Source organism: Oryctolagus cuniculus, chromosome 2, assembly GCF_051225735.1.
Source record: "Oryctolagus cuniculus isolate XC-2025 breed Fujian yellow rabbit chromosome 2, ASM5122573v1, whole genome shotgun sequence".
Taxonomy (NCBI): domain Eukaryota; kingdom Metazoa; phylum Chordata; class Mammalia; order Lagomorpha; family Leporidae; genus Oryctolagus; species Oryctolagus cuniculus.
The window spans coordinates 180,652,526-180,680,342 of NC_142868.1; the positions used below are offsets into that span (position 1 = coordinate 180,652,526).

General features: G+C 57.4%; 2 protein-coding genes and 1 long non-coding RNA gene across 11 annotated transcripts; 1 reads left to right on the forward strand and 2 right to left on the reverse strand.

Moving 5' to 3' along the window:
- Positions 1-466: 466 nt before the first annotated feature.
- On the reverse strand, positions 467-3,582 carry DNAJC5G (DnaJ heat shock protein family (Hsp40) member C5 gamma). The gene is made up of 6 exons (XM_008254616.4): positions 3,448-3,582; positions 2,712-2,827; positions 2,219-2,432; positions 1,898-2,042; positions 796-858; positions 467-606 (listed from the first exon to the last, which is right to left on the reverse strand). The coding sequence occupies exons 2-5, from the start codon at positions 2,822-2,824 to the stop codon at positions 812-814; spliced, it is 519 nt and encodes a 172-aa protein (XP_008252838.1). The 5' UTR covers positions 2,825-2,827; positions 3,448-3,582; the 3' UTR covers positions 467-606; positions 796-811.
- A 23-nt stretch (positions 3,583-3,605) lies between these two features.
- Positions 3,606-22,166, forward strand: SLC30A3 (solute carrier family 30 member 3). 9 transcript variants are annotated; one of them, XM_008254618.5, is made up of 8 exons: positions 3,606-3,842; positions 18,313-18,494; positions 19,192-19,338; positions 19,436-19,589; positions 20,110-20,308; positions 20,527-20,632; positions 20,858-20,992; positions 21,879-22,166. In XM_008254618.5, exons 1-8 carry the CDS (start codon positions 3,697-3,699, stop codon positions 22,025-22,027), a joined length of 1,218 nt encoding a protein of 405 aa, XP_008252840.3. In that variant the 5' UTR covers positions 3,606-3,696; the 3' UTR covers positions 22,028-22,166. The 9 variants fall into 9 exon arrangements, with proteins under 9 accessions (XP_008252840.3, XP_089182774.1, XP_008252839.4 ...); XM_008254617.5 differs by lacking the exon at positions 3,606-3,842 and adding an exon at positions 13,670-14,009; XM_051843077.3 differs by lacking the exon at positions 3,606-3,842 and adding an exon at positions 14,150-14,272.
- LOC149128163 (uncharacterized) lies at positions 15,811-27,305 on the reverse strand. The gene is made up of 3 exons (XR_016229529.1): positions 27,167-27,305; positions 26,471-26,587; positions 15,811-15,948 (listed from the first exon to the last, which is right to left on the reverse strand). It is a non-coding gene; the product is annotated as an uncharacterized LOC149128163 (long non-coding RNA).
- Positions 27,306-27,817: the final 512 nt, after the last annotated feature.

The following is a 27,817-nucleotide window of genomic DNA, read 5'->3' on the forward strand; positions in this document are numbered from 1 at the left end:
TCCAGGGACAGTCCACAGGTGGGATAACTGCCCCAAGCCGCATAAGCACTCACTTCTCCTGGGCTGACTCGAGGTGGCAGGGCTGAGCTGGCCACCAGAGGAGGAAGACCAGCCCCAGAAAGGTGTCTTGGCTTAGGAAGGAGGCTGATGGTAGGAGTTCTTGGTCCACAGTGGCAACAAAGGAAGGTTAACTGGTGCAGCAGCTCTGGGGACAGGGCCCACCCTGCTCGGTCATCAAATCTTGATGGAGAAATGCAAGTGGCTCAGACCCCAAGGTAGACCCAGGAGAGACAATCCTCAGGGAAAGTCTGCCACTGCTGCCCGAGGCCTCAAAGGTGGGCATGGGAGGGCTGCTCTCTGAGAGAGACAACAACTGAGACTGTGGCTAAACAGAAGAGTAGCTTGGTGGCACCATACGGCCAGAGTCATACCATCGAGGGCAGAGACGGGGTCCTTACTGGGATGGACGTCATCAATGCTTCTCAAGTAGGGGTTCCTATAGAAGAGGAGTCAGTTCAGGGTTCATGTCAGGACAGGGCTACTTGCTCCTCCTTTCAACGTGTCCAGTGGACTGGGCATCAGAGGGCACCCACACTGGGTCAGCACCTAGTGGCAGAAGAAGGTGGCATCTTACTGACTAGAAGGAATGATCATGTAGAATGTAAAGAAAACCCTATGTCTGTAAGGATATAAATACTTGGGGTTCACAAGTATATAAACTTCCCAGCTATGACTCCTGTGAAGTTAGCTTATATGCTTTTCCGATCCTTTGAATACCGCCTTCAGTTTACATACCCCTCTTCATCTTTTATTAAAAATCTTCACTATCTTCATCTCTTCTAAAACCACCTCTGGTTCCTAAAATGGAATTACCCATTCATTACATATATGAACATTTAGTAACACTTTTTCAGTCTACTAGTGAGAAAATGGTTACCTCACAGCTACTCATTAGCACCACAAGGTGGCACCAGTGTGGACTTCAGCTACACTTCAATTTTAAAGTTTATGTAGGGTGGGAATAATCTTTGACACATCATCCTCCTTTTGAGTAGATGCCATAAACTGCATCCTTGAGCCCATCTTTGATTACTGTATTTTATTACTTTATTTATTTATTATTTTTTGACAGATAGATTTAGACAGTGAGGGAGAGAGAGACAGAGAAAGGTCTTCCTTTCCGTTGGTTCACCCCCCAGATGGCTGCTGCAGCCGGCGCACCGCGCTGATCCGAAGCCAGGAGCCAGGTGCTTCTGGTCTCCCATGCGGGTGCAGGGACCAAGGACCTGGGCCAACCTCCACTGCGCTCCTGGGCCACAGCAGAGAGCTGGCCTGGAAGAGGAGCAACCGGGACAGAATCTGGCACCCCAACCGGACTAGAACCCAGGGTGCTGGTGCCGCAGGTGGAGGATTAGCCTATTGAGCCGCAGCACCGGCCTAGTTTTCTTTTTAAAATTTTTTAGCAATATTAAGAGAACAGATTGCTTGTATTTCATAGATGCAATTCTAAGACAAGCATACTTCCCCCTCCCTCAATTCCCCTCTTTCCTTCCTTTCTTTTCCTTTAATTTCTGCAATAACACCACATCAATTTACTTCATAATCACAGGCTCAATGCAGCACTAACCATAGCGAGTACCGCATTTTCCAGGCATAACCTCCCGCCTCATTCCTCAGTTTAACAGTGAGCGCAGCCCACCCGACACGCAAGCTCAGTTTGCCGTGTAGGATGCTCAGAAACCTCTCATCCCTCCGCCGTCTCGTTCTTCCCCTTCTCCCACGGCCAGCTCGAAGCGACCACTTGTAGGGGTCGACCTGCTGTTTTCCCAGCTCCTCCTTGCCCGCAACCATCTCCTCCTTTCTGATGCTGTACCCAGGCTCCTGCCGCGGGTCTCACCTGGCCGCGGGGGCTGCGTCTGGACGTTCGGCTGCTGTCTTCTCCTATTGACGTCCTCGGGGGGCGGCTTAAGGGCGCCGCAGCAAAAGCAGCAGCAGCAGCAGCAGCAACAACAAGTGAGCAGCGCGCAGAGGATGATGAGTGTCTGCAAGCCCGGCAGGAACAGCCTCGGTCCCGCTGCTCGCCCCCCCCCCCACCCCGGGCAAGCCCCCCACCCGCAGCCCCGCCAGCACCCAGGAAACAGGACACAAGAAGTGCTTGTCCCAGGATGGGCCGTTACCTCTCCTTCCTCCGTCTTAAGGGCCTCGGGGGAACCCGTACCTTGAACCAACAACTATTCACTGTATAGTAGTATCGGACACCTTCTTCCCCAAAGTGATCGTACAGATAGATTCCAAAGGAGCCGTGCTGGTCATAGATCTTCCGCTTCTTGGGGTCACTCAGCACGGAGTGGGCGGTGTTGATCTCTTTGAATATTTCTGCAGCTTGAGGGTTCCCTGGGTTCTTGTCGGGATGATACTGCAAGGCCAGTCTCCTACACAGGCAGAACCCCACAAAGGGTGGGGTGGGGGAGGGGATGGGGCCAGCCATGGCGGGAGGGCTAGGATGAAGGGCAGGGATATGTCTCTAGACAGAATGTGGTCCAAGAGGCCAAGCTCGAAACTCCTTCCAGAGCCACATGGAAGAGGGTGATGGCCCCATCTGGCCCCAAAGTGCAGGCTTGCTGGGATTTCAAAGTGGGTCAGAAAGCCAGCCATAAAGAGAAGTGTTTCAGGGAGGGCTTGCCAGGGCTCAGGGAAGGCGGGGTGGGAACCTGTAGGCCTTTTTGACTTCTTCCGGGGGGGCGCCCTTCTTCAGCTCCAGCACTGTGTAGAGGGTCGACCCCCTCTTGGACAGCCGGCGGGCTGCCTCGTCCACATGAGCCATGTCCTGGGCCAGAGGACAGGGAGCACCCGTGAGAAGTCGCACAGGGCAGGGCACAGGGAGAACTGCTGCAGACAGGAAACTCACTGACAGCAACAGGCAAGAGCAGCAGGAAAATGCAACCGAGCAGAAGAGCACGCAGCTCCCGGTGTGCCCTCACACTTCCCAGCATCCTCCAGCTACCCAGCCCCGCAGACAGGCCTGGCCGAGAGGGGCCCAAGGCACTGGGGCAGCTGGGCTGTCTCCGGAGCTTCTGTCACCTCCAGTAACCAGCACAGGGCTGTCTAAGCTCACTGCCGGGTTTGAAAGACGACGGTGGCCCCAGCCCCGGAACAGGCTGGGTGAGGCACAGCGACAAGCCACAACTCCCAAGGGAGAAACAATCCCGACCAAACCGTGTGCGGCCGAGAAGCCAGCGAGGCCAGGGACTTGTTCTCGGCCCCCCGCCCCAGCCCCCAAGCTCTCAAACCACCCCCAGAGAGGCAGCAGACAGGGGTTGGGCGTGGGGGGCTGCCGGGGAGGCAGGGACAAGGCCCCAGAGCGGGGTGCCCAGAGGCGAGCCAAGGCGACAAGCTGGGAGGGGGTGCGCTGAGTGCACATGGGCCCACGTGGGCCCGGCCCCTTACCTCGTAGTCGTCGTCGCTCTCCGAAGCCACGTTGGCTTCATAGACGCTTCACCCTCTCGGGTGTGAAATTTCACAGTCCGCTGCGGCCCATTGCGCTTGCGCGCTGCGCCGCCACTGTGGGCCGTTTTTGGTGCCACCGGAAGCGGAAGCACCGTATGCGGGGAGGCTACGTTGGCCCCGGGACTTATTTCGCAGGGGATCTGTGGTGTCCGCGGCCCAGGACCGGCGAGCGTTGCTCCCACTGCAGGGATGGACGCCGACTCCCGCAGCGTCTTTCTGGTCCACGAGGAGGGCATCGCCCCTCCTGAGTGCTGTCGTGGCTCCTCGGCTCACTTACAGAGAGACTGCCGAGCAGCGTGGATGGGAGGAGCGGCTGCCGCAAGCCTTCTCCACAGGTGTGTTATCTAACGCGGCTCATTCAGAACTTGGGGGTCTCCACTCAGGCGGCCTTGCCTTGCCACCTGGAGACTCCTTGAAGACCTGCCTCAAATGTCAGTGTGCTTGGGCCCCTTCCTTCACCCCACCCCCCCACTTCACCCCGCCCCTCACTGGACAGCCCCTTGTCTGTCAAAGCATCGTTAGTTTGCATACGCCTATGATATGGTAGCTTGAGTCTTTCCAAAAATCTGGGCCTGGAACACTTCCCTGAAATACTGTCGCATCATGAAGATGTACCAGGATGTAATTAAGTATAGAGTCTAGGTTAGATATTTAAGTTGTTTCTATTTGATAGTGTAATAACCTTCAAGTGACAATTCCTACACATAAATCCTTTCTGATTCTCTCCTCCCTCGCACACCCCAAGGGTAGATTCCTACAAGTGGAATGATTGTGTCTAAATGAATCCATGTTGCTGACTCTCTTCCCAGAAGGGTACCAGAAGTACCAGTTGCAGCCTTACCTGCAGATCTTGGGGGTACCTGTCTCTACCGGGCCTCCCCAGGGAGGCAGTGTTTGCATCACTCAGGATGTACCAGGTTGTGGTGTTGGTTTTCTTCCCAGAGGACACACTCCTCTCATATGTCACTGAAAGAGCTTTATTACTTCAGTAACATCTGCTACCTCTCTTGTGGATTTATCATCTCTTCCCTTAGTTACAATGATCTTAGTGCACTGCCCTCCCCTTTTAGATTCCGAGTGTTCAGTCGATCCTCTGCCCCAAGCTGGGAGCCGTCTAGCAAACAGTTATGCAGTAAGCACAGTGACCACTGAGTGAATGAATGTTGTCTGTAGATCCATGATTGGTGCATGGGGTAAGGATGAAACCCTGGGCCACCGTTCACCCCAGCCCATACATTCTGGGTCAGATGACTTTAGACGTCCCATGCTCAAGGAGAAAGCACTGAAGCCGATGCTATCTTTGATGGTTGGTTTTATGCCAAGTTTCCCTAATGAACCTCCAACCTCCCAGTCATGATCATGGGATGGCAGAACTGTCAGAACAAGCCAGCTCGTTTCTCCAGTTGCAATGGGAAGAGGGCAGAAGCCATTGGAAGTGCCTGGCCTTACATCATCGAGTGCTTGTCCCAGTCCTCAAGGCCCAGTGCGATCCTGCCCCGCCTCTGCGACCTGGTCGTGAACCCTGTCCTGCTCGTCTTGGGCTCTGCCCCATTACTGCCTGGTACTTCTTGGAAGACACCGTGTTCCTTCTTACTTCAAGAGCCTTTGAGGTCTCCGCCTGCAGGGCTCCTCCTGGGGCTCGTTTCTTGTGAGTGAATTCTCATCCTGGCTCTGTAGAGAGGCCTCGGAACTGGCTCCTCCTCCCTGTCCCACCTCACCGCACCCTCGCCTTGCTTTCTGAATACTTGTGTGTTGGTTTGTGTAAGGTCTGCCTTCCCTAGTTGACAGTTCCACGAGGGCAGAGAACTTGTTTGTCACCTGTTGGATCCCCAGCACCTAGAACTGTGCTTGGCTCAATGAACTCTTAAATGAGCTACAGTCCAAGGAGCCCTCTGCCACTCTAATGGCAGCCTGCTGGTCGGCCCATATTAAGAATGTCCTGGGGCCAGCCTCACGGCTCAATAGGCTTATCCTCCGCTTGCGGAGCCGGCACACCAGATTCTAGTCCCGGTCGGGGCGCCGGATTCTCTCCCGGTTGCTCCTCTTCCAGGCCAGCTCTCTGCTGTGCCCGGGAGTGCAGTGGAGGATGCACTGCACGCCATGGGAAACCAGGAGAAGCACCTGGCTCCTGCCATTGGATCAGTGCGGTGCACCAGCCGCAGCGCGCCAGCTGTGGCGGCCCTTGGAGGGTGAACTAATGGCAAAAGGAAAACCTTTCTCTCTGTCTCTCTCTCTCACTGTCCACTCTGCCTGTCAAACAGAAGCACTCAGCTGGGGAACTGGACAGGACAACCAGGCCCATCTTCCTCTTATGATCCTAGATGAGAAGAGACAATGACACAGGGCTGGCCTTGTGGTGCAGCAGGTTAAGCCACCTGCATGCCATAACACAGTGCCAGTTTGAATCCCAGATGCTGTTTTTCCAATCCAGCCCCTTGCTGACGTACCTGAGAAGACAGCAGAGGATGGTCCAAATGTTTGGGCCCCTGCCACCCATGTCAGAGACCAGGCTGAGGTTCCTGGCTCCTGGCTCCTGGCTTTGGCCTGCACCAGCCCTGGCTATTGAGGGCATCTGGGAAGTGAACCAGCAGATGGTTCTCTCTCTCTCTCTCTCTCTCCCTCTCTTTCTGTCACTCTTCTTTTCAAATAAGTAAATATAAATTTTAGAGAGAGAGAGAGAGGCAGAAATAAGGTAAGGAGGGAGATAGCAGTAAGATTCCAAGCTTTTTGTTTCTTGTTTGTCTTAGTTCCTAACAGTTCCTGGAGTATTGTGGGCGCGCAGCGAATGTGGGTTGGTTGAATGCTGGGCAGACAGACGTGTGGCTCCTCAGAGGCACTCTCCTTGATTATCTCCCGGATGCTCATAGCCCTGGCAGGTGATGGCCTCACATCCCCGTTATGTGGACGTGAGCCCTGAGAAAGAGGACACATTTGGCGCAGAGAGGAGTGAGGAAACATCTTTTACATCTTGCCAGAGGTTCCACAGTGCCATTAGTCCTTATCATTGCCCTCTGACATTCTAATTAATCACAGCTCAAGGCTCTTGAAATAGCTGTTATCTGTGCGTCGTGTGAGGCTGCACTCTGAACGAAAGGACACTGTGGCCAGGAAGCTGCAAAGATGGGAACAGGGCAGGCGGGGGAGCCGGGGGCCTTTGTTCAGAGGCTGGCTCTCCACGGGCCTCCTCCTAGAAGCCACAGCCCCTGTAAGACTTGTCTTCTAAGCCGGGGGGTCTCTTCCCAACCCAGCACAGTCCTAGGAAGAACACACAAGCCAGGAGGCGGAAGCCCTGGATCTTGGTGCTGCCTCCGGCTCTAACAAGCTGTGTGACCTCAGGCAAGTCCCCTCACCTCTGAGTCTCTCTCTTTTGTAAAAACCCATGCCGTTTCATGGAGTTGCTGTCAAAGGCCCATCAGATTTGTAAAACTAATGGTAAAAGCAGAAAATAACCATGCCAAAGAGTGATAAAGGACTGCACCCTTTTCTCAAATAGCCTGCACTCCCGCCGAAACTTGAGTTAGTGATCTTGTAGCTCACCGTCTCCCAGAGCCATTTGGTCTCTCCGGAAGAAAACCAAGAAGCATCCCTTATTTACCCATAAACAACTAAAGTTTTAGTCATATAGCTGGAATACACATCCATACAGACAGCAGACATGGGCATATTTAGACCCAAAATACCACGCTCTAGAGCATATGCAGTGGGAGAGAGAGATCATAATTTGTCACACCCAACCGCCAGGTTCTAGAATTGTTCAGCTTCTGAGCTGGAAGGGACCACAGAGATTTAACTCTCGTCGGATGTTTTCATTTTATATTTGAGGAAAGTGCTGCCCAGAGGGAAGAAGTGACCTACTCCCGGCCACTCGGTGAGGTCCAGACTTCAGTGGCGACACAGTGACTGCTCCTGTATGTACCAGCTTCCTCCCAACTTCAGAATCTAGGTCTGGATTTTGAAAAAAGCTGTGGGGGATAGTCATGTCCTCTCCCAGGCGATGTCAGATAATGTCCCCCTTTCCTATATGCCAGACGGACCCACATTCTCCCCAAGCCAGACAGCCTGGGCGGGAGGGGGTGGGCTTCCAGCCGGAGACGTTGCTTCATGCTCCTGCCTCTCGGACCTGCAGACCGAAAGCCAGGCTCACAGCACACCCGCCTCGCCTGTAGAATGGAGACAATAGTGTCTTCCTCATAGGGTTGTTAGGAGGATTAAGTATTTAATTTGAATGGTAAGGACTTATTATTAGAATTAGTATTATTTTAATAGTTTTTTCTATCCTGTCTCTCAGTTTTGTAAGGAGAGAAGTTACTTTCCATTTTGCCTCTGGGAAGAAGGAAAAATATCAGGGTCCAATTTTTTTTTTTTTTTAGGTAGAGTTAGGCAGTGAGTGAGACAGAGAAAGGTCCCCCTTCCGTTGGTTCACTCCCCAAATGGCTGCTACTGCCGGAGCTGCTCCGATCTGAAGTCAAGAGCCGGATGCTTCCTCCTGTCTCCCATGCGGGTGCAGGGCCCAAGCACTTGGGCCATCCTCCACTGCCCTTCCGGGCCACAACAGAGAGCTGGACTGGAAGAGGAGCAACCGGGACTAGAACCCGGCACCCATATGAGATGCCGGTGCCACAGGCAGAGGATTAACCAAGTGAGCCACGGCGTCGGCCCCAAGGGTCCTACCTTTAAGAAGACGTGAATTGTCACGGGTGGCTCCCCACCCCCTCTGCATCCTTCTCCCAGTCTCATAGAATCCGTCTTCTTGGTCCCCATGCAGTGCCCCCACGCTGCCCTCTGAAACATCTCCGTCTCCCAGTGGTTCTGCCCAAGCAGCCAGAACTCCGAAATTACCTCCCTCACTTCCTTTTCATATAACATTTAAAAGAAAAGCTGTTGCCTCTGTGAAATGATCTCAGCCCTGAGGGTTAGGAAGGAAGCAATCTCCTAAAAACATCAAAATTCAGTTTCTAGTGAGCGAGACAATGAATACCTCCCCCTCTCGATTCTTACTAATGCGAAAGGAATAGCAGATAGAACTTCAGGCAGTGTGAAGTGAAAAGCACAAGGCTATGTTTTGGTAAGAGCTTTTGAGCTGTAAAGATTTCTCTCCTTGTCCAACCACACCGTGTCCGTGCCCCCCACCCTGGGCTCTGCACTATTCTGGCTCTCCCTTGCCCCTGTCAGTAGCCCATCTCCCATGTTGGACCCTCCTCCTTCTCTCACCTCCTGACTCTGCATATGCTGTCTGCTTGGTCTTTATGCTTTGCGCAGGCTCTTGCTCCTCTCGCCCAGAGAGTCAGTCTCCCCGTGCCTCAGTCACTCTCCCAAATCTATACTCTTCCCTCTGCCCCCAAACCAGGTGTTCCCTTTGGTTCCTCTATGTCTGTTACTGTTGCGGGCATGTCCAAGATAATGAAGCTCAAAACCCAAGCATTGCAAGGCTGTAGACTCATTATTTTCCCCACATTCAGATTAAAAAGTCTAATTTTTTCTTCTTTTAAAAGATTTATTTATTTATTTGAAAGTCAGAGTTACACACAGAGAGGACAGAGAGAAGGAGGTCTTCCATCCTCTGGTTCACTCCCCAATTGGCTGCAAAGGCTAGAGCTCTGACGTTCCGAAGCCAGGATCCAGGAGCTTCTCCTGGGTCTCTCACATGGGTGCAGGGGCCCAAGGACTTGGGCCATCTTCTACTGCTTTCCCAGGCCACAGCAGAGAGCTGGTTCGGAAGTGGAGCAGCCAGAACTCGAACCAGAGCCCATATGGGATGCCGGCACTGTAGGTGGTGGCTTTATCCACCATGCCACAGCACCAGCCCCTTAATTTTCTTTTTTTCAAAATAGCTCTCTCATTGGTGCCTTCTTTTTAGCTCCCACATCCTTGAGACATCCCAGTTACAGAATCTCCTTATCACACTACCTGTGGCGCCAGCTTCTTCACTGCTTTCCCCACTGCCAGTGTCTTCCTGGATAGCTCAACCAGACCAGTGCTCATCCAGCAGGGCCTCTGTCATGGCCACTCGCCGGTGCTTAGCCTGCACGATGCACAGCCACCTTTACACGATGTATAGTCATCATTCGGAAGGCAGAAAGCCAGAGACAGAGACAGGGACAGTCTCCCCAGTCTGGTCCCAGTCCTTTTTTCTTCATCCTTTCCTGATTCCTATCATGCAATCCTTCTTTCTTCAGGCTGTTTTGCTTATTCTCCTGTGTTACAGATGGTACTCCACTTTTTAGCTGGCTTCCACATTCTCCGTGTCGGACGTGCAGGGACAAAGTGTGACCTCTCTGCCTCACTCCTAGATAGAGAATACATGGAAATAGGGAAACATGGAGGCCACCCAGAAGGCCACTGCAATAATCTGGACTGATTGCAGTGGTCTGGACAGGATGGGCAGGATTTGTAGACAGACTGAGTGTGGGGTGAAAGCAGTGGCCCTGAGATTTTTAGCAGGAGCACATCAAAGGATGGAGTTAGCAGGTGCTGATACGGGATGACTGCAGAAGCAGAAGGTTTGGGATAGAGTGACAATCAGCACTCTTTTGGGTTTAGGAAGCTTGAGATGCCTGCGTATTATTAGGGCTTACAGAGAAGAAAGGTCAAGTTGATGATTGGGTCTGTGAACTTGGAGTCCAACTGAGAGATCTGGGAATCATCCTCATACAAATGCTATTTGTTTTTTTTTTTATTCTTTTTGTTTTAATAGAAAATTTCAAACACATACAAAACCAGAGAGACTATACAGTGATTCCCCAGGTACCCAACATCCAACTTCAACAACAATTGCTTTCTGCTGTTACTCAATAGTTTTTAAAGACTTGAGACTAGACAATAGCTCCATGCAAGGGAGTGTACAAAGATGAGAGGGGACCAAGTGACCAGCTAATGTTGCATTAAAGATGCAGGAGGAGTGGGCACTTAGCACTGCAGTTAAGTTGTTGCCTGGGGTGGCTGCACTCATATCGGAGCACCTGAGTACTGTGCTTCTGATCCAATTGCCTGCTAATGTGCACCTGGAAGGCAGCAGATGATGGCCCAAGTACTTGGGTCCTTGCCACCTACATGGGAAACCCAGATTGAGTTTCTGGGTACTGGCTTCAGCCTGGCCCAGCCCTGGCTAGCCCGTGGCAGGCATCTAGGGAGCGAATTAGTGGGTGGAAGATCTGTTTCTCTGTCTCTCTGCCTTCCAAATAAAGTGGAAAAAATAAGACGGAGGACATAAGAGATAATGAGCAACCAGCAAAGGAGACTGAAAATAAGCAGTCAGAAGGAGGAAGAAAACCTTACTACAGTATCCTGGAAGCCGAATGAAGAAACAGGTAATTCTCAGATAACAATTTAAGTGGTAAGACGGACACAGTAGTATGAAAGCAGAGTGCATCACGTGAGAACTGATCTAGTCTGGGGTCCAGGGTAGGCTTCCTTGAGGCAGTAATATTTAAAGGCAGCCCTGGGGCCAGTTTTGCGGCATAAAGCCACTGCCTGCAATGCCAGCATCTCATATGGGCACCAGTTTGAGTCCCAGCTGCTCCACTTCCAATCCAGTTCCCTGCTAATGCACCTGGGAAAGCAGCTGAAGATGGCCCAAGTGCTTGGGCCCCTGTGCCCACATAGGAGACCCAGATGAAGCTCCTAGCTTTGGGCTGGCATCACCCTGGCTAGTGTGGCCTTCTGGAGAGTGAACCAGCAGATAGAAGATTCTCTTTGTCTCTCTCTCTCTTTTTCTGTCCTTCCCTCCCTCCCTCTCTGTAACTCTCATTCAAATAAATAAATAAATCTTTATTATTTCTAATAATTATTTATTTGAGAGGCAGAGTTACAGACAGAGAGAGGGAGAGACCGAGAGAGAGGTCTTGCATCCACTGGTTCACTCCCCAAATGGCTGCAGTTGCTGGAGCTGGGCCAAACAGAAGCCAGGAGCCAGGAGCTTCTTCTGGGTCTCCCACGTGGTGCAGAGGCCCAAGTGCTTGGGCCATCTGCTGCTGCTTTCCTAGGCCATTAGCAGAGAGCTGGATCAGGAGAGGAGCAGCCGGGCCTCTAACTGGCGCCCATATGGGATACTGGCACTGCAAACAGAGGCTTAGCTTATTATGCCACAGCACCGCCCCCAATAAATGAATCTTTAAAAATAAACGAATACATAAAGGCAGCCCTCCCTCACCCCCTTCTGGCCATCTGAAGTCCATCCTGCTTCCAGGCTGACAGCCAGCTCGTCCTCTCTTGGGTGGCTTGTGTGCCAGCCATTAGTGGGGTGCTGGGGACACAGTCTGAGAAAGACACAGTTCCTGCTTTCAGAGAGCTTGCCCTGTGGTGAGGAGACAAGCCAGACAAACATCTGTCCCTGCCCTGTGTGAGTGCTGTGGTCAGATAAGTCCCACAGAGGGGCGCAAACCCACCAGGGGCTGTCGGCATGGAGCAGCTGGAGCTCCGGGTTGCTTTGCCATCCCTTCCACTGGGTCAGGATCTCTCGAGCGCTAACTCTTACCCACTTGCTTGGATTCCAAAATTTTTAACAAAACTTATTTTATTCATTTGAAAGGGAAAGAGAGAGTATATGGGGGAGAGAGGATGAGAGAAAGAGAGAATGAATCCTCCATCTGCTGGTTTACTCTCCAAAGGCCTGCAATGGCCAGGGTTTGGCCAGGCCAAAGCCAGGAGCTGGAAACTCAGTGTGGGTCTCCCAGATGGCCTGCCTGGGCCATCACCTGCTGCCTCCCAGGATTCACATCAGCAGAAAGCTGGAGTTGGAGCAGAGCTAGCACTCAAATCCAACCACTGGAGTACAGGATGAGGGGATCCCAAGTGGCATCTTAACCTTTGTGCCAAGCGCCTGCCCCTAGATTCCAAATTTTACTCAACATCTCTAGTCTAGCTTGAATCCTGATCTCAGCATGGGGTTGGCTGACGTCTCTCAACAGGAACTCATCCAGGGTGGATTTCTAGGCTGGGTCTATAGAAGCTTCTAGAAGCTGGCTTCCTGCCTCCATCAGCCATTTGGGTTTAACCACGGCCTAATGGCTCAGCTTAGGGAAGACCGATACCTGAGGCAGGGCTGGGCAGGCAGTCAGAGCTGTGCGTGAGTCGGTGACAAGGGATGTAGAAATCTCTTGGATCCAGTCAGGAGGGGAGGGAACAGGTCTGTTTTTTCTCACCATCGACCCTCAGGCTAGCAAGGTGCATGGCCAGAGTAAGTGTTGGATGAGCAGTTCTGGCAAGGCCAGGGTTCAACCAGGCCACCTTCCAGCCCAGGAGTGATTTTCCTCAGGCCTGGCACTGCAGAGGACCCTTTGCAGAATAGTCAACGGGGCCACGTGCTGGCTCTTTGAGGAACAGGTGCAGGCACCCTATCTTGGGGCCAGGCTTTTCCAAGCAAAGGCAACTGTTGGTATTCCCACCGCCGGTGAGCCCCTTGCCCTTCCTGGCCGGCTTGGGGGTGGGCAGTGCCAGCGTCTGCACCCGGGGCTGCCCTCCGGGAGCAGCAGCCTGCCCGGCAGGGACCTCCCAGAGGGAGCCATTGCTGCCCCTGTTGTCGTCATCGCTGGGACATGCGTGCCAAGAAGCCGGTTTCTCCTGCGGTAGGGCCCCATGCTTTCTCCCTATTCTCCAGCCCTCCCTAGCCGCGGTACTCTCGTACTCTCACTCCGTGGCGCTGACTGGGAAACCCCAGGCCCGACGCTTAGAAGGCCGACAGCGCCGGGCGGGACGTGCCCGGTGCCCCGACATCGCCCAGCAGAAGTCTGAGTGTCACCCTGGCTCAGACTGGGGTCCACAAGGTGACCTTGGCTGGTGGTTTCCCCTTTTGCCGCCAAAGTTCGCTCCCTCTGGGATCTGAGGACAGCGCCGAGGCCCCACGCCCCTAGAGGAGGTTGGAGGGCGAAAGCCCCTCTCAGTCTCGCCCGGCTGGGCTTCGGCCGAGGGGAGGGAGGTGGGCGAAGAAGGACTGGCTCAGCCCGGCGGGGCGTGGGCGGGGCGCAGCGCGGCTCGGCGCAGACCCTGGCGTGCGTTTTTTGCCGGGCGCCGCCGCGCAGTGAGGTCCCTAGCACCTGCCGCCCGCGAACCTTGGCGCGGGCCCAGCTGCGCTCTCCCCCGCCGGAACAGCCAGCCCGCCGCCCAGCTTGCCTAATCCGTTTAAGCCTCACCTCCTCCGCGAAGCTCTCCCGGGTTCCCCATCAACCACTCTATCTGGCACATGCTCTTTTTTTTTTTTCTTTTTCTTTTTTGGAAGTGCACATGCGATCTCATTGTTTGGAACAACAATGTCTAGGGTAGGTGTCTATTCGCAGGACACACCGTGTGCTCTGAAGGATGCGGTCGATGGGTTCTCTTTGCCTAGGCTCACTAACCACTCCCACCCTCCACGTTTCCCCTGGCCCGCTCCCTCTCTCCCCTCCTCCTACGGGCCTCCTCTTCACAGACTGTCACAGTTCAGATGCACAATCCAATTCTCACCCCCTCCATTCCACAGTGGCGGCAGGTGCTAGAGGCAGGAAGCTTCCACTCACTCCGACTTTGCTGTAAGTCCTGGCGGTGCCCGGGCTTCGGTGAGGCTGAGCGAGGTGGCGCCAGGTCCCCGAGGGAGGCGCTGCAGGTGCGGAAAGCAGGAATCATCTGCCGCTAAGCCGACTCAGCCTCCCTCCAGAAACAGGGGCTCGTGCCCCAGCCTGGGACGGGACCGTGCGGCGCCTCGGGCCGGGCCGGGAGGGAGGAGGACGGGGCTCCACTGCGGGCCGCCAAGTCCTGTTCACGTCTTCTGGGACTCGGTTTACTCACCCGGAAGGTACGAGCAACGATGGGTTGGAGGAGAGTAGGAAGCCTACTGTCGCTCAGCTCTTTGAATTAAAAATAAACGGGGATTGGCGGTACGGAGCGCGGCCGCGGAGTCTGCTGGTGCATTCGTACCCCAGACTCCACAGAGGCCCCGGAGTTCTCCCGGACGCGTCACCACGCACCCACATTCTCTCTGGTTCCCCCGAGAGGTAAAGGGCCGTCATCTGCTTCTGCCTCGGCGCGAAGGCTGTAGCCGCGGGAGACCGGGTGGCTGGGCGATGCCCCCACGCAGGCCGGCGAGGGTGGGTGTTCCTTGGACCAAGGTTGATGGGGACATCCCCAGCCTGGAGGAGCTCCGTTTGTCACTGATGGGGGGAGCGGGGCGGAGGGCGAGACTAGTTCTCGGGGGGAGGGGCTACCGCCACGGGGCGTTTTCTAGAACCCGGGTAGTGGGGCACTCCCGCCGTCCCCACCGGACTCGGGCGCCGGGCAATGGGGCTCGGGCCATGGGGGCGGGGCTCCCGGGGCGGGGCTTAGGCGTGGGAGGGAGGCCGGGGAGCTTGGAGGCGGGACTTGAGGAGCTCGCCCCACGCTGGGCGGGGCCCCGGCGGCCGCGGGACCTGCGGTTCGGAATCCGCGCGCCACAGTCGCCGCAGTTCCCTCCACACTGGTGGCCCCACGACCCTGCGGGGAGTACGGGGGTCGGCGGGCCGCTCGGACTAGGCGCGGGGCCAGCCCCGCCTGTGCCCCCCTCGGTGGGGCCTGGACGGTCGCGGCAGCGGCGGGGACATGGAGCCCTCTCCGGCGGCAGGGGGCTCGGAGACCACTCGCCTGGTGAGCCCCCGGGACCGTGGCGGCGCGGGCGGCGGCCTACGCTTGAAGAGGTAGGGCAGCCCCGGGTGCCACCTCCGCCATCCGCCCGTCTCGCTGTCTCCCCGGCGCCGGACCCCGCCGGCCGCCCCAATGCACCGAATTTCCCTTGGCTTCGCGGCGCCAGACTCTGTCCCCTCCAGCCCCGACCCCCGCTCTCCTACCCCTATGGCCCGTTCCGCCTGCTCCTGGCCACCCCATTCCCTTCCAGTCCTTGGACTTACCGGGAGCGACTATCGCTCCGTCGGGCCGGAGCTCGAGCCGGCTGCCCCGATGTCCGCATTGCCCGGCCCTGGAGCGGGCGCACCTCGCCGCCGAGGCCCCGGGCCCTTCCCCGCGCGAACCCGGGCTCTGGGCGCCCCTTCCAGCTGCAGCCAGCTGTGGGCACCCGGACCGGAGGGAGGGCCCGGCTCGGCCGCGGGTCTTGTGGGCGCCTGGGAGGCGGCGGCCGCGGGGAGGCGAGGGGGCGGCAGGGAAGGAGCAGGTGCGGTCTGGGCGGCGGGGGGTATTCCCGGCTCCGCACAGACGGGGCCGGGGGCGGCGAGGTGTGAAATGAGGCGCGAGCGGCGGGGACAGCGGGCCGGGGGCGGCCGCAGAACCGCCCGCGCGCCCCGCCGGCCGCCCTGCCCCTCGGAGCTGCTGCGCGGGGCCTCCTGGGCCACCTTCCACTGGCCATTTTGTGCATGGGGCCGACGGTCCGTGAGTCTCCGGAATTTGGCAGGTCTTCGGCTTTTTTCCAATCTCCCCGTTTGTCTCGCCGCCGTTCTCCTTTTGTCTCAGACGTGGATCTCGATGTTTGGGTGGGGGGCCTTTAACCTGGGTGGGTGGGGGGAGCGGGAGAGAATTCTGCTTCCCGCAGGGGACTGCAGAGGTGGGCAGCTGTGGGGCTCCCTGGCCCCGGGGGTCTCTTCTCCGTATTCTTTGGTTGTGCTTCAGCCCCTCTCCCTCCCCACAACACCCCTCTCCCCCACACAGCATTGTTTGTTTGCTGGGGGTTTAGAGGGAGGAAGAGAGGGAGAGGGGGGAGAGAGAGAGAGGGAAAGAACAGGAGAGAGGAAGCCGCCTTTTCTCCTCTCTAAACAGAATGTCCCCCCACTCACACACCCACACACCACCACCAAGCCTTCTTTAGTGCCCGATTTATGCAGAAAAAGGGGGCAGCCTGTTGATGGGTGGCTACCTTGATGACTGGCTGGGCTGTGTCTGCAAGGCCCCGGGAAGCGGCTTGCCCGCTGCCCAGAGCTACCCAGCCTCTGCCTGCTCTTCAGACCCGCGTCGGGGACTCCCATCCGGTCTCCATTCTCGTATGACCATTAGTCACCCAATCCTGCAGCATTTTCTGAAAGAGGCTCTCCCCGACTCCCTACCCCTCCTCTGAAACTCTGCGCAGGGAGCCTCTGGCCTGGCCTGGCCTGGCCCCCTCCGTCCCCTCCCATCAGCAAGGTCATGGGAGGGCTGGGGACATAGGTGCTGAGTCCACCACGCATCTGCCTTTGTGTCCCTCTGAGACAGTCATTTCCTCCTCGGCCCCTCCCCCTGAACCTCTGAAACCCTGGCTGCAGACCTGTAGATGTTGCTTCCCGGGGGCCGGAGCACCCTCCTCCACCGCTGCCTCAGCTTCACCGCCGTGTGCAGTTGTTGCCCCCATTAGAGCAGGTCACTCCCTGCCCTGGGCCCCACCGTCCTTTGTTCATAGCCTTCCTCGCACCAGCCTCTCGCTGTGTAGTCGGTTGTTCGCTGCACATCTGTCTCCCCCCACCCCTAGAGCAGGCTGCGTTGTGTGTGCCTCACCTGCCACACCTCACTGAATGAATGAGGTTGGGTTTCAAAGCCACCCTCATCTCCCCAGCCCCTCTGGAAGCACACCCGGAATCACAGCCAGGTCTGCCTCGGAACAGGAGCTTTTGAAATTGAAGAGATGAATTTACCTACTAGCACTTGGATTTTCCCTACTCGCACCCCCCTCCAACCTGGGCTCACCTGGCTGGCAGCTTCTCCCGCTGGAGGGCCCCAGGCACCCCTCCCCCACTCCACTCACTGTGCTCGCCTTTCTACTTGGAGCTGTGTCACTTTCACCCATGAGTGTTCTTGTCACACCTCCAGGAGTATGTCAAGGGCGGTGCTTTCTGTTTAGGTTCTTTATTCTGTGAAAGAGTCTGTCTTAGCTGGGGCTCAAGTGGGATGGTTGTAGGGGTGAGAATTGGACTTACAGCTCAGTCAGCCAGAGCTCAGCCTCTGGCCCCCCAGGCGAGGCCCCAGCTCTGTACATTTGTCAAGGGAAGCTTAGAGTAGCATGCAGTTGAGGTGGTAGCTGCTGGGTGCTTATGGTTAGACTGAGTTCCAGTTAGTGTCCACTGGACTCCAAACCCAGTGCTCCTACCACCATCAGCCCCAGCTGTCGGAGTCTGCACCCCCCCTCCCCATGGCAACCCCAGCTCTGGAACCTGGCCAGTTCTCTATACCAGGAATCTTGGGCTTTCTGGGTCCCAGTATTCTATTCCCTGTTAAAGGGCCGCATTTCAGCTGCGTGGCTCGAGAGGGAAGGGGTCTTGGCAAGAGGCTCACCAAGGCCAGGGCCCTGTGCTGAGCCCCACATGCTTTCATAGCACCTGCCCTCCAGGCTGCCTCCCTGGCACAGCCACCTGCTCTTTATCAAAGCCCTTCTCATTCCCTGACTTTCTCCACAGACTGAATCTCCAAGCCCTGAGGGCACTCGCACTGCCCCGATCCATGGCCGTGGTCACCTTCTGCTCTGTGCTGTAGGACTGGGCACACATTTGTCTTGTTCACTAGACACTCCCAGACTGCTCCTTGTGCATCCCTTGTGGTGCATGTCAGAAGAGATCCCCTCAGTTGGGGTCTGGCCTCAGCTCTGCCATGGCAGCTGCGTGGGCTCCCTAAGTCCACTCCCTGTCTCAGCCTTGCACTTGTCCTTTATTTGACGTCCGACTTCACTGGCTGCAAGGTGGTTCCCAGCTGTGAGGTTCTCTGGCTGGGTGTGGAAGGAAGCTGGCCCCCATGTCTCATTGGGTCCTCTGTCCAAGCTCCCACGTAGGACCAGGCCTTGGGAAGGGTGCGAGATGCCCTGGGGGACTGAGTGAGCAGGGCTGGGCCAGGCTGAAGCCAGGAGCCTGGAATGCCATCTGGGTCTCCCATGCTGAGCCATGTCGCCTGCCACAGTCTCTTCACAGAACCCTCAGAGCCCCTCCCCGAGGAGCCGAAAGCTGTGGAGATGGCCTTCCACCACTGCCACAGGGACCCCGGGCCGCCGCCGGGCCTCACCTCGGAGAGGCTGCAGGCGCGGAGGCAGCTGTACGCCGCCTGCGCCGTGTGCTTCGTCTTCATGGCCGGGGAGGTGGTAGGTAAGTCAGCCCCACCTTCCCGACACCTGCCTTAGCCCTGAAGGCATTCCTGCGTGCCCAGGTCTCAGGAAGTAGGAGGCAGGGGCCAGCGTTGTGGCACAGTAGGTTAAGGCACCACCTGCGATGTTGGCATCCCATATGAGCACTGGTTCAAGTCCCGCCTGCTCTACTTCTGATCCAGCTCCCTGCTAAGGTGCCTGAAAAAAACAGCGGATGACAGCCCAGGTGCTTGGGTCGCCACCACCTGCCTGAGAGACCCAGATGGAGGTCCAGGCTCCTGGCTTCCGCCTGGCCCAGCCCTGGCCGTTGTGGTCATTTTGGAGAGTAAACCACCGGATGGAGGATCTCTTGTTCTCTCTCTCCCTCTCTCCCTAATTCTGTCTTTCAAATAAATAAACAAATCTTTTTTTCTTTCTTTCTTTTTTCTCCTCTTTCTTTCTTTTCTTTTTTATTTTTTTAAAGCAAGTGGAAGGCAGTGAGGGACAGAGCACAAAGTCCCAGGCCTAGGCCTGGGCCAGTGGATGGGGCTGACTTCTCACTGTTAACTGGTGTTTAAAAACCCCATTGTCTGGTTAGTAAAGTCAAACGTGCCATTGTGGCTGAGTGACAAGAAACTAGAACTGCCCATCCCCTGCGAGAGGTGCCGGTCACCTTTGGGTCCCTGCCCGCGCTGTGCTGTGCACTGTACACCTTACAGGTGGGTATTTGGCGCACAGCCTGGCCATTATGACTGACGCCGCCCACCTGCTGGCGGACGTGGGCAGCATGATGGGCAGCCTCTTCTCCCTCTGGCTCTCTACCCGCCCAGCCACCCGCACCATGACCTTCGGCTGGCACCGCTCAGGTAAGGCCCTGGCGTGACCCAGTGGCCGCCCCCATCCTGCCAGAGGGACCCTCTTGGAGTCCTGAGCAGGTCTCTAACAGCTCCTGTCCCCCTGCAGAGACTCTGGGGGCTCTGGCCTCTGTGGTCTCCCTCTGGATGGTCACTGGCATCCTCCTGTACCTGGCCTTCCTCCGCCTGCTGCACAGCGACTACCACATCGAGGGCGGCGCCATGCTGCTGACCGCCAGCATCGCAGTCTGTGCCAACCTGCTGTACGTTCCAGCACGGGGCCCGTGCTCTGTGCACCTCAGGGCCAGGGCTCCTCCTCCTGGATGGGAGAGCTGGCTACCTCCTCCCCACCACACCTGGATCCACCCCACTGTGTGTCCTGGCCTTGCCTGCAGGGGCTGGGATCAGCACCTAGACTGAGAGCCCTCTGGGTATCAGGGCTGTCCCCAGCGTCCCCTCACCCCCACCCCATGAAGGAGGCAGCATCATCCCTTGTTTTCCGTGCACGAAGTGGCTCCCGACAGGACACCAGGTGACTTGGCCGAGCCACTTAGCTGTTGAAGTAGCAGGGCCAGGATCCGAATCCACGGCGCTGGCGCTATGGCCAGTCTTCTTTCTTCCAGGCTGCGCTATCTGTCTGTCTTGGACCATGCTGCTTTCTCCCTGGGACTGGGAAAATAGGTGGAGACAGGGCTACTGGGGAGGTGAGAGGAGGCGGCGTGGCAGGGGCAGAGGAGGCCAGGAGCCGGCCGCCTGCGCTGAGCTGCTCTGCCTGCCCCGCAGAATGGCCTTTGTGCTGCACCAGGCTGGCCCCCCCCACAGCCATGGGTCCCGGGGGCCAGAGTACGCGCCGCTGGAGGATGAGTCGGCACAGCCCCTTCCCCTGGGCAACACCAGTGTCCGGGCAGCCTTTGTGCACGTGCTGGGGGACCTCCTGCAGAGCCTTGGGGTACTGGCTGCCTCCATCCTCATCTACTTCAAGGTACTGCCTGGGGCCTGCCCCAGCCTTCCTCCCAGCAACTCCCATCCATCTTTCCCAGCACGGTTGGGCTGCCCCTCCCCACTCTGCTCCCACCTTCCAGCCCCCTGGACTCCTCCCGCCCTGGGGCAGGTGCCCTCTCCCCTCTGCAGGGTGCTCAGGGGCCCCCCAGGTCCTCCTCTGAAGGGCCCTGCTTCCTGAACGGAGGGCCCTCTCTGCAGCCTCAGTACAAGGCGGCTGACCCCATCAGCACCTTCCTCTTCTCCATCTGTGCCCTCGGCTCCACGGCGCCCACCCTGCGAGATGTTCTTCGCATCCTCATGGAAGGTGAATCAGACAGCAGCGCTCCCCACCCCGGGGCCCTCTGACCTCACTCCAGTTCTAGGTCTCCAGAGAGTGAGGAAAAGGCCTGGGTTGTGGGCCTATTGCAGAGGGGGCTGGGGTGGGGGTGTCCCAGGCTGAGTGAGCACAGACAGGGGAGGAGGAACCTGGGGTGGGGCTGCCCCTGGGAAGAGGTGCTCTGGCAGTAAGGCCTGGGGGTTTTGCTTGCAGGCACCCCCCGCAGCATAGGGTTTGAACCTGTGCGGGATACCCTGCTATCCGTGCCAGGAGTCCGGGCCACCCATGAACTGCACCTGTGGGCCCTGACGCTCACTTACCACGTTGCCTCTGCACACCTGGCCATCGGTGAGTCCACAGCGGCCCCACCCCACCCCGACATGGGTCAGTAGCTTGGATTAGGAGGATTGGTTCGGTCTGCCTTGATCTTTCTGTCTGTCTCTGTGTCATACACACACACACACACACACACACACACACAGGTTGGAGACCGGGGGGCCTGGGCACCAGTGTTCTGGGGAAGTTCACCCTTTCTGAGGCAGCACAGAGAACCCGCGACCCTTTAAGTGACTGCCAGTCCCTGCAGGTCAGGTGATGGGCGCACAGCACATCACTGCAGTGGGAATCGCATCCCTGTTGCAAGTGGTGATTATGAAATCTGTATGGCAACTAGGAAAAATGTTTGTGGCGTAACGCTGAGAAAAAGCCCAATATAGAACGATACCCACATTACGATGCCACTGTTAAAATATCCGTGGTGACTCAGGAGCTGACAAAGGGTTTTTGAGTTTCTTCCAGATGCAAGAAGCAATCAGGGGCATACAGTTTGCCTGCCAAAAATACAGTCTGAGACATTTGCTGGTAACTAGAGGGGACCATGGGACAGAAAATGTAACATCTGGATTGTCCTGAGCAGTTGAGGAGGCGGCTGCTGCAACCTCGTGCTGTGGAGGGGTGCAGCAGGCAGAAAAGGAGAGGGAACTAGCCGGGCTCGGGCTCAGCCACGGGTCGGTGTGGCTGGTTGGGCGAGCCCCTCCAAGCCCCTCCCACGCTGGCCTTGACAATTCCTGCCATTCATGCAATGCAGGGAGAAAGCAAGCTCCCCACTCACGCCTGGCTTTCAGGCCGTGCAGCCCTTGGGCCTTCCCTCCGGCCTTATCTCTGCTGAAAAGGCTGCTGCCTGTGCGCGGACTCTCCCCAGGGACCAATGCTGCCTCTTATCGCTCCCCCACAGACTCCGGGGCTGACCCTGAAGCCGTCCTGGCTGAAGCCTCATCCCGGCTCCACTCCCGGTTTGGATTCTCCAGCTGCACCCTGCAGGTGGAGCAGTACCGGCCTGAGATGGCCCAGTGTCTGCGGTGCCGGGAGCCCCCCCAAGCCTGAGCCGCGGTCCTGCCCTCACCCCACTGCCAGGCCCAGGACTCAGCCCCGGACTTTCAGCACCCATCTCCCTGATCACGGAGAAGGGGCTGAGCTGGGCCCATACCCCTTCCTCACTCCCTCCTTCCACCTGCCAAACTCCCCGGCCCCAGCCCCAGCCCCAGTGGGCAAGACCAAAGTGTGCGTGTGGGGAGTGGGCCGGCGCCAGGCTGCACAGCTGGGAGTTCAGGAGCATGGAGGGGTGTGGAAGCCCCACAGTCCCTGCCCCCCAGGTCTTGAAGCCGTGAGCTGTGCAGTGCGCTTGTCCAGGTGGCAGGCTGGCCGGCTGGCTGGCTGGGGCTTCTGCCTGTCTGTGTGCTGTCCGTGTGCCTATGCCTAGGGGAGGTTAGCAGGGGCCCCCTCCCCACATGGCTCTCGCTCTGTCTATGCAGGGGCCCCAAAGCCTGCACTTTGTCCCTGTGTCAGCCCGTGGTTTTGTCTCTGTGTGTGTGTTTCTTGGTGCTGTGGCCTGTGTGTGTCTGTGCCTGTGTGGCTGTGCTATGGTGTCTATGAGTGTGCTCTGTCCACATGTCCCTTTGGGGATGTCTGTCCATCCCTCCGTTGGTGCTGTGCCCTCAGCCGTCCCAGAGAGGGGGAGGACTCCGCTGCAGCTCCACCAATAAACTTGTATCTCACCACATCCTCTGCAGGGGGACGGGAGACCCAGTGTGTCATTTGGGAGGTGGAATGACCTTCCCAGCTTCCCAGCGGGATGGAGCCTGAGCGCTGGCCTCCAGGAGTGGCCCCAGTGCCCTGGGCTTGGTTGCAGGAGAGCCGGAAGGCAAGGAGCCAGGGTACCTTCACGGTCGTTCCCAGCAGGCCAGGGTGCCCTCGGGCTGGCTGGAGGGGAGCTGGGGCCTCTGGGGAGTGGTTGGACCCCAGTGCTCATGCGGGCTTGGTCTTCAGGCCTGGGAGTGGGGATGCCAACCCTGAGCCCAGGTGTGGGCTTGGGCCCCTGCGGGCCTCTTTTACACCCAGGTCCTCTTTGTCTTCAGAACCACGTATTTGGACAGATTGGTTCTTACAAACCAGTCTCATCAAGGAATTGTTGATTTTCTCTTAAAAAAATCAAGCCCTTTGTGCTTCGACTTCAGAGCCAGTGCTCTGGATGGGCAGGAGTTACCCGGCCTCCCCTCCCCGGGCTGCTGTCACTGCAGCCTGGAGCAGACGCTGACGTCTTCATGAGCCCATGTTTAGTTCTGTGATGCCCCCCAACCCCGTCCCATAACAGAAATATCTTTATTGTAAAATTATTTTGCTCATTTCGAGGGTCCAACAAAGGAAGCGTGTATGAAGTAGCAAGCGAATGCTTCCCCTGTCCCTGCTCGTCAGTGTCGCTGGCGTCTGTTCCTCCCCACCCCCACATCTTTGTGCACATCCCACCGCTTCTGCACAGCAACACGATGAGATCACTTTATAGGTGAGGTAGTGCACCCTGCTTTTAGGCCCCAACTGTATGTCCTGGCCTCATCTTGCCAGGTCAGTACACGAAGACTGGACTGCTTTTCTTAAGGCCGATCGGCCCCATTACCTGTGCAGCTGGCAGCCTGGCCCGGTCACTGCTGGGCCCAGCGGCCCTGGCTGCGGCCAAGCCTGCAGGCCGTCCACTCAGGCTGGTGGCAGGCAAAGACGCCCCAGCTGCCTGCCACGCTTTGCTAGCTCCTGATACTTTCTCATTTTCCGTCTCATTGATTACAGGCCCCGAGCGGCAGGGTGGGGGTGGGGAGAGTGAGGAGTGGAGGACAGGAAAGGAGGGTGGGGAAGAGGACGATGGACGCCCCGCGGGCAGTGGGCAGCTTCAGCCATGGCTCCGTCCTCTACACTGGCACTGGCCCCTTTTGCACTGGGGAATGCTGGGAGATCAGGAGCCCCCAGAACATCCAGTCGCCTTCGCCCCACAGCCCTGCCAGATGAGCAACAGGAAGCTGAGAAGGAAAGGGACTTCCTCAAGTCAGCCAGCAGTGACGGCTCAGCGCCGAGCCCCGCGCTCGCCCACGTGTGTCTCAGCAAACCTGAACTTGGCTCCTCTCCAGCACCTGCTGCACCCGCTCGCCCAGTCCCGGGGCTCGGGTCAGGCTCCCTGGTTCCGACTCTGCCCTCTGCTAATCCTGCGGTCCTAGCTCCCCTCTCTGCATCTCAGCTTTCTTATGGGCGAAGCCGTCGGAGTGACTGGCCTGGTGTATGGAGGGCATGCATGAGAGGTAGCTTTGGGGTTGAATCCAGGGTGCGGGAGATTCCAGGGGAACAGGGGCCCAGCACTCTGCAGGGACAGGCACTGACATTTAGGGAGCCCACAAGGGACTGTGGGGCAGGCGGTGGTAACTGCACATTCCAGGTGAACGGGCCTACCTGCCCTGGTCACCCCAGCCTGGCAGTCAGTGGGTTCTGTCTGCGGGAACTTCCTGGCCCCTCGCCCTTGCCGCTTACCCCTTGGCCCACCTCAGGCACTGTTCTGTCTGTCAGGGACAGGGGCGGGCAGGAGGAGCAGGAGCACGGCCCCCTTGGGAGCCCAGGCACTGCTTATCTGCACAGCTGCCTGCCTCCCCCAGTGGCCCACAAGCCAGCCCCTCCACGCTTGCCCAGAGCCCCTGCCCTCTGCGATGATAAAATACGCCCGTGGGGGGAGGGGGAGGAAAAGGGCTGGGCGAAGGGGAGGGGACAAAGGGAGCCGAGGGAGGGCAAGGCAGGGCTGGGCACATCCTCTTGGCCTCTCCACAGCAGGTGAACTGGGGAGGAGCAAGTGAGGAGGGGGCCAGAGGAGAGGCCAGCCAGAGTGATGAGAGCCGGGGCTGTCCCGCCACCCAGCGCAGTTGGGGGAGTGGTCAAAGGGGCGCCTGAGGCCCAGGGCCAGATGGAAAAGTCAGGACAGGAGGGTACAGATTCCAGGGCCTCCTGCTAGAGGCTGGGCCCTGCCTCCCCCATGGGCTGCTCCCGGGGGGAGTGCCAGAGGTGAAGGTGACGGACCAGATGGGGTCCCCCACTGGAAGCTACGGGGTGCCAGTGCTCTGTCCATCTCCTGCCCCTGCCTGGATTCAGGGCAGGCCCCGCTGAAGGAGGAGCCGAGGGCCCTCTGACTGAGGGGAGCAGCGCCCTCCTGAGGCCTGTGCCATGGTAGCAGCCAAGGCGGCCAGAAGTCTGGAGGAATCTCAGGACCTACAGCCCCTTTCCTGCAGATGCGCCCCCTCTGTGGGGACTGTGCTTGAGGTTTTTATAGCTGAAGGGCTCCAACAGTTCCCAGGGACCCCCCTCTCCCCGGGCTGAGTGCTCCCGGCCATCCCATCAGCGCCGGCTCAATGCCACCAGTTGTTGGGCAGTTCCCATGCCCCAGCGAGGCCGAGTAGGACCTGCCCGTTGCAGCCGTGACCACACGCGATCCCCCAAGTGGGCCCTGCTGTCGGGATGGCGAGGGAAGGTATGTGGGCAGAGGGGGTGGGGAGCAGGACCTGGTTGCCGGGGCCTGAGCCTCCCTCCCCTGCTCTTGCCACTGCCCGTGCGCTGACCCAGCCCCTCATCCCAGTCAACCTGCACTCCAGCTACTACGGCAGCCTGAGGACAGGAGAGGCAGCCCACGCCCAGCTCCATTCTGTTCCTTGTGACCCCAAAATGATGGACTGTCCATCTGAAAAAGGATTGGAAAAGCCTGGGGAGAAACACGAGGGAGCCAAACCCAGAGAATAAAAGGCAAGAAGGCGTACTAAAGGGAGCCGCTTCCAGCGTTGCAACAGGCTTGCTTGTCCCTGACCATGAAGTTGGCCTGCTTCTCGCCATTCCCCCTCCCTGCCCTGCTGCGGGCATACTCCTTGCCTTGGTTGCCTGTCCAGGCTCAGTGCGCAGCTGGGCCCTGGGTAAAGGCCCTGCAGTGCTGCTGGTGAGGAATGAACGGACAGAGGACGCGAGCAGATGGACGTGGGGCTGGCGGCCTGTCCTCAGCTGCTGGGTCAGTACAAAGCCGAGACACATCCCTCCTTGGCCCCAGCACCCAGCAGTGGGCCGACAGACGCTGGCTTCCTGGGTGGCTCTGCTGCCGCACTCGATGGCTGAGCAGTCAGGGGCATCTCAGGGAGGCAGCTGCTGGGCTAAGGCTCTCAGGGTGGCCGCCTGGACAGCGCCGCCTCAGCCCGCCAGACATGCACCATGCCGGGCTTCCTCCGGGGCCCTGCTTGGGGACGCTGCCCTTAAGACTCCGTGGGTTCACTCCGGCACTCCCCAACTTTCCTAGGCTCTTCCAGGTCCCAGTCCCCACACTTTTCTTCCTTGCCTCCTGACAAATGGCTTCAGCCCCTAAAGTGACCCCGAGACACGTGGCAGCCACATCCCTGCCACGAAGCATCGCACCGACAGCTACTGTGACCGCGTCCTTGCTTGGACTCCACCCTCTTCAGCCCACTCCCAAGGGCTCCCCCGTACCTCACGCTCCTGAAATGCTGGGTCTGGGAGAGCCTTCTCCTGAGTTCTCCTGTGGCCTCTTCTGAGTCCAGCTCTAGCTCTCTCCTCATTTCTCCTCACTCCCATTCTCTTGGTGAGCTAATTAAGACACAAAGATTTTAAAAGCTCCAATTACTTTCCCATTGATTTGAGCTAACCAGTGTTTGCTGAGCACCTGCTATGCGCTCAACACTGCTCCAGGGCTTGCGATGCGGTGGTGACGGAGGGGCAGCTTTTATCCAGTTGCAGTCCCCTAGCTCCGTGACACCTCCGTAAAGGTGGCCACAGCACCCGGTAGGAATCACGGGACAATGAATCCATTGCCCCCACCCCAGATCGGCCCTCTGGCCCACCGTCATCAGCCTCCATCCTCCCAATCTCAAGGCCCCACACCATGAACTCAATTTCCACTCTCCTGGCCTTGGAATCTTGTCATCACCCGGTTCCTGCATTCCGGTGCGATTCCAGTCAGCCCCCCCAGGTGGCGCAATGCCTCCTGCTTTGCTGTAGCCTTCCCGACTCACACCGCTCCACTGTCTAGATTGACACAGCATCACAGGCACCTGTCAACGCGGGGAACCTAACCCTGCCCTTCCAACTGCAAGCCCTGAGGTGCACCGACCTGCCCTCACTTCCGTTCCCTTGGTGAATGAACAAACACAAAAAAGCTTCAGTTACCTGTACGCGGATGCTTTGGTCGCCAGCTGTTTACTGAGCTGGCTGCAGCCGGTTAGCGGTCGCAGGAGCAGGATGCAGGTGCAGAGGCTCCAAGGGGCTGCCTAGTGCAAGGGAATGTCCTCCTGCACTGGATGGCGAAGGGCTGGGGTGAAACAACTTTGCAGCAATGCTAAGCACCATCACGTGACCTCCCTCTTGGAAGTGTGCGAGTAGGGGAGTGGAATTAAAGGAAAGGGCCATCTAAAAATAAATGTCAAAGAATGCTACTACTTGTAACGTGCTTAGAACAGTGCTTGGCACATGCTTAGAGCCGCTTTCTTTTTTTCTTAAAGAAATAGATCAAATCTTGCCTATCAGGAGGGAAGGAGATCAGGAGATTGTTTATAGTTAATGACAATCACATAGAACACAAGAAGCTATTCCTCGGTGGATGTGATGCAAGCTGACACTGGTATCTTGTTTTACTAAAAGGATTGTTTTTGTTTTTATATTATTTATTTATTTGAAAGAGTTAGAGAGAGAAAAGGAGCATCCATCTGCTGGTTCACTCCAGAAATGGCTGGGGCCAGGAGCTTCTTCTGAGTCTCCCACGTGGGTACAGGGGCCCAAGCACTTGGGCCATCTTTGCTGCTTTTTCCAGGCACATTAGCA

Excerpts from the sequence above, each read along its gene's own strand:
- DNAJC5G (XM_008254616.4), bottom strand. The coding sequence starts at position 2,824 with ATGGCTCATGTGGACGAGGCAGCCCGCCGGCTGTCCAAGAGGGGGTCG. Across the intron at positions 2,433-2,711 it reads GAAGTCAAAAAGGCCTACAG|GAGACTGGCCTTGCAGTATC; the intron begins GTTCCCACCCCG and ends CTGCCTGTGTAG. Across the intron at positions 859-1,897 it reads GACGCAGCCCCCGCGGCCAG|GAACCAGAGGTGGTTTTAGA; the intron begins GTGAGACCCGCG and ends ATTCCATTTTAG.
- SLC30A3 (XM_089326646.1), top strand. The coding sequence starts at position 14,541 with ATGCCCCCACGCAGGCCGGCGAGGGTGGGTGTTCCTTGGACCAAGGTT. Across the intron at positions 15,147-18,312 it reads GGCGGCCTACGCTTGAAGAG|TCTCTTCACAGAACCCTCAG; the intron begins GTAGGGCAGCCC and ends CGCCTGCCACAG. Across the intron at positions 20,633-20,857 it reads TCTTCGCATCCTCATGGAAG|GCACCCCCCGCAGCATAGGG; the intron begins GTGAATCAGACA and ends TTTTGCTTGCAG.